The sequence below is a fragment of the Dipteris shenzhenensis genome, chromosome 19, assembly GCF_047967505.1.
Source record: "Dipteris shenzhenensis isolate YYH24624 ecotype China chromosome 19, Dip_SZ_1.0, whole genome shotgun sequence".
Classification (NCBI taxonomy): domain Eukaryota; kingdom Viridiplantae; phylum Streptophyta; class Polypodiopsida; order Gleicheniales; family Dipteridaceae; genus Dipteris; species Dipteris shenzhenensis.
Genome location: NC_141614.1, coordinates 27,138,219 through 27,147,468, shown reverse-complemented (window position 1 = coordinate 27,147,468; position 9,250 = coordinate 27,138,219). Strand labels below are relative to the sequence as shown.

The following is a 9,250-nucleotide window of genomic DNA, read 5'->3' as shown; positions in this document are numbered from 1 at the left end:
CTCCTTTTGGAAAAACGTTTTCAAAAACTACCAAAGAATAATCATGAGCCTTTCTATAATGTCGATCAAGCATGTATGTTGCATTCTAGAAAGATCTCTGGATAAACCATGTGGGAGCGTATTTGCTCACATGGATATTTCAAGTAGTTGAGTCAAATGTGGTGTAGAAAAGGTAGGAAAAATGTGTATGTCTACATGGCAGTAAGCATTTAATGTTGTAGGGCATGCCATATTATATTGTGTAACGTACATGTTTGAACTTTGGTGTGCATCTCCACTATACTTTAGAGAGAATGCAATATTGTGATGCAAGCACTAGTGTCATGGATGGCACACCACCTTCGTGATGCCATAGTAGGGTTGTCTCTCAAGGAGGGTGAGATCACATGTTCCTGAACTTTTATGGATGTGCTCGTTGCACCAAGCCAAGGTGGCAACTCAACTATTATTGTTTACACAATCTTTGATGAGCTTATGTTGTTGGCATGATGGATTTGATGATCGTTTAGATGTTAAAAATCCTATTTACATTGTGTAGATATGAGTTGAGATGTGCCATGAACCAACAAGGGTAAAATTGCTACCTTTGCACTTTAGTAAATGTAAGTAAGCTCCATTGGTTCAATGTGGAGCGTTTCCATGGAGGAGAGGAGATGTTTGATGGGCAATGTGGTGTTTGGCAAGCTCCGCACACCTGCTAGGGGCTATTCCAGCAACAAGCTTGAAGTGCCCTACGGTAATTGGGCTATTGCACCATTGTTTTTCTTAGCTTTGCAATGCTAGCTCTATTTAGCACAACATTCCAATGCCCAACCATTGTGATTGGCACACAAACATTGATCTTCAATACTAATGGCTCAAACAACCTACAAAATCCTATTAGGTCTCGTCATTCCTACTCTGGGATCACGCAAACCTTCATGTGGAAATGTTTTTGAAATGCTTACTGAGCATCCCGCTGTTATAGTTTCAACCTTGGCAACATTATGGGGAGCTTCTCATAGGTAGATGGATTTAACCCATTCACAACTAAGTTTCCTCCTTGTTGGCGTCATTAAGGGCCTTTACACACTAAGTATGTGCCCAGCATGATCGAGCATTTCAACAAATGACAACAAATAAACGAAATGGTGAGTGGTGAACGCTTCATACACCGAGTCAGCTGGGATCCATGCAATGCAGTCAGGCGGGGCCAAGTCAACCCTAAATTCTATCCATCCATGGGCAGCCAACCTTAGCTGCCCATGCATGGGCACACATTAAACCAACCACCGCCAAGATGGGCTCTTCTAGTCCCTTACCTACTACTCATTACCTTCGAGCGAGCAGTGTGTCTGTAAAGGCGTGCCCATGAGAACCTGTCCAACCCTTTTTCTGAAGTGTCCACACAATGGGTACGTGTTTGGGTAGCACGTGATATTCTTAGAGGGCCTCCCAACATCACGGATGAGACTGGGGACTCTCGATTGATGGATGTATCGCAAAGCAAGTCTCCACCATGCGTGAGAATTAGCCTGGACAAGCTATGTGGCATGCCAGAGGATCAGATATCCTGGTCAAGCATAGGAATACTGGGCAGCTAGCGCCGAAATGCCAAGCCACATGGCTCAGAGGGAAGCATGAAGGCAGAGGGCCAACGACTACTGGCTGACGACATGGGGAAGCTGTCTCGGTAAACAACTCGGTGGAATGGTTACTGAAATGGTTAGTTGAGTGATTACAGATCTCCCTTCTAAATAAGTTATGTGGTTGTTTCGTCGCACATCCTCTCTACCTCACCGCCCATCCCTCAACACGATGCCAGAATCCCAGCCGCATTGTGCCCCTTCTCTTTTTCGCATTCTTCAACTCCATCCCCACCGATCCTATTCTGCGCAGAGGTGACGATCAAGCCTTTGTTGGGGTCCCCCGGATTCGGAGATTTCATCGATCTTGGAGAGACGGAACGTGGCTTCATTTCTGTCGGCTCTGAGGAGGAGTATATCGATTGAATTTCTGCGATATAATCCGCCACAGAGAGAGAGAGAGAGAGAGAGAGAGAGAGAGAGAGAGAGAAGAGAGAGAGAGAGAGAGAGAGAGAGAGGCCAAGAGTGAGAGCACGCAATTGAATTTCTCCGTGGAAGCAGGAAGCGCAACCTGAGACCACCGAGAGCATTGAATTTATCCGCTGGTGATAGGGAGCGGGAGGGGGCCGGGAGAGAGAGAGAGAGAGAGAGAGCACGCACCCATTGAATTTCTCTTTTGGAGATACGAAGCTATTCGAAGTAGAAGGAGAAGGAGAGGGAGAGCGCGAGCGAGAGAACCCATTTGAATCACAGAAAGAGGCAGCGGAAACAGAGAGCGTGGCTTGGGAGCCTTGGCAAACAGAACGCGGATACGCTCATGGAGACCGATTGCGCTGAAGGCACCCAGAAGTCATCCCCTCTTCTCGATGAAGTTGATGAGATTCTTGACGAAATCGATGAGACTCACGCAGTTCCCAGCAGCCCCTCCGACACCACTTCGCGATTGTGGCAAAAGGTAAAGGAGAAGTATCACCTTGTGGAATTCCACGCCCTGCCGGATTATCTCAGGGACAACGAATTCATATTGGCTCACTACAGAGCAGATTGGCCGCTTAAGCAAACGCTTTTGAGCATGTTCACTATCCACAACGAGACTCTGAACATTTGGACGTAAGTTTTCAACAGTTTTGTTACTCGTTAAATGCAAGTTTTCAACAGCTGCCCCTCAGCAGATCAATCATATCGTTTCCTGAGTTTGCAACCCTGCATATTTACAGGCATTTCGTCGGCTTCATGCTTTTTCTTGGCTTGACAATATACACGGTCATGAAGCTGCCCGCTGTTGTCAATATCCACGGCTTCCCTAGCTTGCCTTCTCTCCCGAATATATCTAATTTGCAGAAAATGCCTAAAGAATTCTGGACCGCTTTATCTGCGTCTTTACCTCATTTGCATCTACCAGAAATGCTGTCCAACGCTCTTCCCGAAGGTTTGCACATACAACTACCGGAGTTGCTTTCTAATTGCTTACCAGAAGCCCTACTTTCCACCAACCGGACAGACCAGTGCGTTCTGGTAAGTGTTGCAAAGATTAGTTTCACATACTGCTGGCAATACTTGTAGGGTAAAGGTTTATGACTCTTGCACTTTTCTGGTTGTCCTCTTTGCAGGTAAGCATGAAGGACGATGTGGCCAATTTAATAGCACCATTTTTACAGAAGCCTATCACACGTTGGCCCTTCTTTATATTTCTAGGAGGTGCCATGTTCTGTCTTCTTGCTAGCACCAGCTGCCATCTATTGTCTTGCCATTCTGAGCGTCTTGCATACATCATGCTACGTGTGGATTATGCTGGCATTGCTGCATTGATCGCTGCTTCATTTTATCCCCCCGTCTATTACTCTTTCATGTGCAGCCCGATGCTCAGAAATATGTATTTGATATTCATCACTGTTGTCGGAATTGCAACGGTGCTTGTGTCGTTGCTCCCTGTATTTCAAAGTTCGGAATACCGGAACTTTCGAGCTCTATTGTTCTTTGGGATGGGACTTTCAGGGCTGGCTCCTATAGTTCATAAGCTGATCCTCCATCACAAGGAACCTGAAGCTTTGTATACAACAGCCTATGAAGTTGCCATGGGAATATTTTATGGACTAGGAGCTTTGGTGTATGCAACTAGAGTTCCTGAGAGGTGGAATCCTGGTAAATTTGATATTGCTGGGCATAGTCACCAGCTTTTTCATGTACTGGTTGTCGCAGGGGCCTATACTCATTACCATGCCGGTCTGCTTTACCTAAAATGGCGAGATGTGAAGGGCTGCTAGCCCATTGAGAAATAATAAATACTCACAAGCTGGTGGATTATCCATCGAGCACATCTCTTCCCTTTCTTAATTTCAATAATTTTCACAACGCTCTTTCACTATTGTAGCGTTGCATATCTCCATAATTGTGAGAAATGTCAAGATATTATTATAAATATGAGACAGCAACAATTGATCTCTTTGTGCTTTTTTCTTGCTGGGTGTGGAGGGCTGATTCTGGGTAAACTTAATATAAGCTTGTACATATACTACCAATTATCAAGGAAGTTAAATGATTCAAAAGATTTGTATGAGAGGAGGTAATTTTAAAACTGACAGTTCATGAATTTTTTATCCCTTTGTGCTTTTATCTTGCTGGGTGTGGAGGGCTGATTCTGGGTAAACCTAATAAGCTCTAGTGGCCTTCTTGAAAGGCATTTGAAGGTCTCTAATATTGCAGCAGTCATATCTAAAAGGCAATTCATCAAAGAGTGATTCAGTACAGCCCACATTTCTTAGCTGGACAAATATTAAGGTGGCAAGTAAATATGATTTGATACCTACTGTGTCATCCTTGCCCTGCTTAGAGACCCAAAGGAGCATTGGAGGGGTCTTGTGTGGACATCATAACATCAGGGCACGTTAATTTGGACAAAATCTAGTCGTCTTTCAGCTACGTTGCTGAATGCCAAGATTTCATATGGTGAAATTTTTATCATTTCTTAGCTGACATTGTGATGCATGTGACACTTGATCTACTTTTTAAGAGCATTTTGGCACGAACTACATTGAAGCATGGATTGATTTTTTCTTTGTTTAAGGACTGATTTGTAAATTGCTTTTTGACCGTTCCATACAAGTAGTCTTTGCTTGGATGAAGGAAATGTTGACTTATTCTATGGCTCATTGAAATTTGCCCTTCATTTTCTGTGTTTATATAGGTAAAGGCTTTATTATTCCCATCTGTTCACCCGAGAGGATTTTATCTTATGACAACACATACAACTATCTAACATCACATGAGCTTCTACCGTATTAGTGGACATGCAAAATTCACCTTGTGAAGTTTTCGTCCAAGTTGCAGCTTGATAATTCCTTCTATCTTAAATGGTACGTTGCCCTATCAGCTAGATTTAGATGCTCGTTTGGGAGAGACTAAAATGAAATTGTTTAGACTTCACAAGCTGTTGTAGCTTGAATGAAGAGATTTTGGACCACTTTCTGATTAGCCTTATCCTTTAGTGCTAGCCTTCATCATGGCTCAATTTGCCCTTCACCTCTAGAGTACCAACAAAAACTCAATACAAAGATTATGTATATAATGAATGCTCTAGTATGTGTGGATTTGTATGTGGGTATATTTTTTCTACTATGGTCTACACCCACTTTTGGGCACTAATGACGTCAATGGGGATGTCATAGTAGCTAATCCCTGCTATGCGTGATGGAGTTTATGGTTTTCTATCATCTTAAGAGTGACTATCGTGAGATTGAAACTGCATTATGTCGTGTTTTTAGAGGATGAGTTTGGAAATGTTATTGGATTCAACTAAGTATATATAACCTCGGAGCCGATGTCTTTGGACAATGCATACAACTGTGTAACAACCCAAATGTAGGCCTGAACATTAACTAACCTCAAAGTCAATGTCTTTGGACCATGCATATAACTAAACATGAACTATCAATATCTTGCTTTTACGTGGGCTCACATAATTAGAGTTAGTAGTCAGTTGTTTACAAATGTCTCTCTTATATCACTAACTTCATCGAAGTTGGCTTTTAAATATTCTTCTTTCATTGGTCTAGGTGCCTCACCATTGCCTATCACCAAATGAAGTACCTTATGAAGCAACGGAAGATTTCCTTTCGAAACTCCAAAGAGCAAGCAAATCTCCAAACCTGGGGAAAGGGCCAATATGAAGAAAGGAGATGTTTAGAGGAATGGGGATTTTTAATGTTAAACCCACGACAGACCATAATAAGTAGGTAGGTGGTTCCACCGCCAAAGAGGCCAACAGTGGTTAAGCCATAATCCAGCAAGGTTGGAATGATCAAAACTGGTTTTGTGTGACGGAAGTTCAAACAGCCAGCACTAGCAACCTAGCTTTTGAACACAGCCAGGAAATGTAAACTGCATTGATCCTCAAACATGCAAACAAAGCAGCCAAAGCTAACAAGCTCCGACCAATGCTTTGGGGAATAAGCATTGAGTTGATCTACATAGCCCTTCCATCAATCAATCTTTTGAGGTCGTCCTGAGTCCCTGGCAGCATGGAAGAATTTCAAGTAAAGCGTGCGCATGATTAACCCAAGGGTAACATTCCCTCAATCTGTGCTGGAGTTAAATAGAAATCACAGAAAGAAACTATAATTGATTCACACAGGGAAAGGATGTCTTCTTGTCTGAGCTTCTTTAGTACACGAGACGAAAGCTCGCAATAATCTCCCCCTGCACCCCCTCCCCCAAAACAGACCGAAACCAACTCGGCAAATACTGTTACGTAGTGGCAATTTGACAATCATTGACCAGGGTTCAAATTAAAATTTGAAATGGTTGCACTTTGCAAGAATATGCCTACAGTAGGATCACGTGCAAGTGGCTTAATAATCTTATGGTCAACATGGAAGAAATCTTCATGCTATGGTTTAATAGGAACAAGAAAGGTGTAATTGACGTCTGAAAAACCCCATTTTCATTCATTAATCGTTCTCATGGAAGGCAATTTGTATCGTTCAATATTAGTACTTCGAGATACCTCTTTTGGATACATTAGGTAATGTGGGTCATTATCAGTCCCTCAAAATCTTCCATGCTCAGTACCTGTGAGATTTAAATTTTAGGTAATGTGGGTCATTGACAGTACCCTCAATATCAGACCATGAGAGGGAGGAAGGTTGCTCATTGCCAGCATCACATCACCTTCCTGACGAGATGAACGACTGTGTTCTATTTACTGTAGTAGCGTACAAGAAAGTTAATGCACATTTGCAATCAGGTACTTAGGTGAGCAGGACTAGGCAGATGAACATCTTGAAGCAGCACAATTTCAGCCTTTCCTCCATACATCTTAGGAAGAGTATCAACATCCACTTCAGAGAGAAGTACTTCGGTCATTTCGTGAGCTTCCAAAAATAAGATCTGCCAAAAGCAACAAATCGAGGCTCAGTATTGAGAGAGAGAGAGAGAGAGAGAGAGAGAGAGAGAGAGATTCTGCATGTGCCCAAACTTTACGGAATCACCAAGGTAGGAAGGGGCAAAAAGTTGGCAAAAAACGTGTCTATTTTAATCCTGTTCCTTTTACAAACACCCTCGTTCTGTCACAGTTGTATTTTCTAAGAGACTATACTCGGAGTGCAGTTGTTTGCAAAATACATTCACGCACTTTCGCCAAGTGTTAATGTACTTTCAATTATTTCCATCCTTTTCCTATAACTTCAAGAGAGTCATTTTCCTCAGTGTTGGGCGTATTTTAAAAAATTCGGGCCTAAATTACAATAAATTTTGCAAACCTTAAAAACGCACGCATCGCTTGTTCTCACACTCTCTTCAATTCACTCGAGAAAAGGAATTGAACGAGAAGCTGCAATGAGAGAAAGTTTACCTTCTCTCTGGTTGCCTTGTCCAGAAAGTAGGATAACATTTTCCACAGACTGAGGAAGAACTTGGGCGCATTCACTATAAACAAGAACCCCAGTCTCTCTGGATAGTAATTCTGCAGTTGTAGCGGTCATTCTTCCGTTGAAACTCTACCCTGTTTGTTTTTTTGGCAGCTGCTAGAGTTAGGATTCTCACCTGTAACATTTGAAATCCCGTTGCAAAGCCTCTCACATCAACGTTTTTGTACCCCAAATGATTCAGGTCCACTATCACGGCCATCTTCTCAATGCCGGGGGCTGCACTGCATGTAGCAAATCGGAGCACAGTGGGGTCGCTAATCTAGTAGATAGACATAGCAGCTCATCCAACCTAATCTGAAGGTTCGAGACAGAGAAGCCAAAAGTTGACAGCCTTCGACTGTGAAATTATCTTACCTATCGAAAGTCTTGTCGAGAATATGTACCACAAAACCTGTACACAGAAATAAAGAAGAGCTCAACATCTATAAATATTTTTACCCCATCACGACGTCGAATTGCAGAAAGGAAAAAGGTTTGGCAGGACGCAACGTAGCTGATACAGTGACGTACAGACGGACATTAAATTCTACGTATGGGCTGGTACGGAATCTCAAGCGTGGGCTTGTACTTACGTTTGAACATCTCAAAATCGTGGGTGTTAGCAACGTGTTTGCAGCCGAAACAGATTATCAAAGGCAATCCCCTTTTCGAAAGGCCTTGAAGGGCAATCCGATTAGCAGCCAATTCATCGGCGACTTCCTCATCGGGTATATAACCGAGCGGAACAAACGAAGCTCTCCATTTCTGGTACTTGACAAACATCAGTGCTGCCTTGTCCGTGTTCATAGAGCGTGCTCTAAGGAATCTTAGAAGGGTAGCATCATCCACTTCCTGAAGACAGAAAATTCTGAGTGCGTGAGCATCCGAAGCGCTCCTACGTACCTCTATGGAACAAAAATGCGAGGCTTTTCCTGCAGATGCGGTAGCAACTAGGGAGACATGGATGGCAGCAGCACCTTGCTGGAGCCACCCAGTTTTTCTACAGCGCTGCGGATGCCGGTAAGCTCCATGGCATACGTGCTACTGTCGGGAAAAGCTGTGGGTTCTTCGAAAACGGCAAGCATGGTGGATTTCTCGGCATTGGATGGCTCGCCCAAATCACCCATACTACAGAATGTGACGACGGGAGAAAATGAACTACTTTCGAGTCGATCTGAATCTGGGTTTTGTATGCACAGCTACAAACTCTTCCTGAGCTCCAGAGGGAGTCGAGGGGAGGTTTCAAAGGTTCAGGAGTCCGGACACATGTGTCATGTCCAGGTATCGATTCAAGTAAGCCACTGAATGCCATTGAATGCTTGGCTACCAAATTTACTCTGCATTACAGATTTGTAGCTAACTCGGAGCTTGGACTGATCTGATCATTTAGAAAAATGCAGATGACGCTCTCATTTTTAGAGTTGAAAGGTGAAACTTGAGAGTTGAAAGTCGATCAGACTGTTGGAGAATTGAGATCAAGCAAGATGAAAGATGAAACTTACAAGATTGTTGGAGAATTGAGATCAAGCAAAAGATGAAAGTTGAAATTTACAAGATTGTTGGAGAATTGAGATCAAGCAAGCTTGTTGGAGAATTGAGATCAAGCAAGATGAAATTTGAAACTTAGAAGATTTGAAAGTTGATGTGATGGATGGCGCTCTCAATTGAGAGATGTGAAGTTGAAACTTACAAGCTTTGAGAGTTGATGTGATCGAGGGCGCTCTGAATTGAGAGTTAATAATACTTAAAACTTGAATGCCAGGAAGATAAATTCATATGTTC

At 42.9% G+C, this 9,250-nt stretch overlaps 2 protein-coding genes across 3 annotated transcripts; one reads left to right on the top strand and one right to left on the bottom strand.

Annotated features, from left to right (window-relative positions):
- The first annotated feature begins 2,069 nt into the window (after positions 1 to 2,069).
- On the top strand, positions 2,070 to 3,919 carry LOC147890291 (heptahelical transmembrane protein 4-like). The gene is made up of 3 exons (XM_087390505.1): positions 2,070 to 2,675; positions 2,783 to 3,080; positions 3,176 to 3,919. The coding sequence occupies exons 1-3, from the start codon at positions 2,383 to 2,385 to the stop codon at positions 3,827 to 3,829; spliced, it is 1,245 nt and encodes a 414-aa protein (XP_087246631.1). The 5' UTR covers positions 2,070 to 2,382; the 3' UTR covers positions 3,830 to 3,919.
- A 2,583-nt stretch (positions 3,920 to 6,502) lies between these two features.
- LOC147890290 (sec14 cytosolic factor-like) lies at positions 6,503 to 8,926 on the bottom strand. 2 transcript variants are annotated; one of them, XM_087390892.1, is made up of 6 exons: positions 8,446 to 8,926; positions 8,062 to 8,320; positions 7,844 to 7,880; positions 7,605 to 7,710; positions 7,414 to 7,524; positions 6,503 to 6,950 (listed from the first exon to the last, which is right to left on the bottom strand). In XM_087390892.1, exons 1-6 carry the CDS (start codon positions 8,593 to 8,595, stop codon positions 6,804 to 6,806), a joined length of 810 nt encoding a protein of 269 aa, XP_087247018.1. In that variant the 5' UTR covers positions 8,596 to 8,926; the 3' UTR covers positions 6,503 to 6,803. The 2 variants fall into 2 exon arrangements, with proteins under 2 accessions (XP_087247018.1, XP_087247019.1); XM_087390893.1 differs by lacking the exon at positions 7,414 to 7,524.
- Between the last annotated feature and the right edge of the window lie 324 nt (positions 8,927 to 9,250).

Bases quoted from the DNA above. Each gene is read 5' to 3' on its own strand.
- LOC147890290 (XM_087390892.1), bottom strand. From the start codon at position 8,595: ATGGGTGATTTGGGCGAGCCATCCAATGCCGAGAAATCCACCATGCTT. The intron at 7,881-8,061 runs GTAAGTACAAGC...TTCTGTGTACAG, and splicing joins CGATTTTGAGATGTTCAAAC to GTTTTGTGGTACATATTCTC. The intron at 6,951-7,413 runs GTAAACTTTCTC...TGCTTTTGGCAG, and splicing joins ACAAGGCAACCAGAGAGAAG to ATCTTATTTTTGGAAGCTCA.
- LOC147890291 (XM_087390505.1), top strand. From the start codon at position 2,383: ATGGAGACCGATTGCGCTGAAGGCACCCAGAAGTCATCCCCTCTTCTC. The intron at 2,676-2,782 runs GTAAGTTTTCAA...GCATATTTACAG, and splicing joins GAGACTCTGAACATTTGGAC to GCATTTCGTCGGCTTCATGC. The intron at 3,081-3,175 runs GTAAGTGTTGCA...TCCTCTTTGCAG, and splicing joins GGACAGACCAGTGCGTTCTG to GTAAGCATGAAGGACGATGT.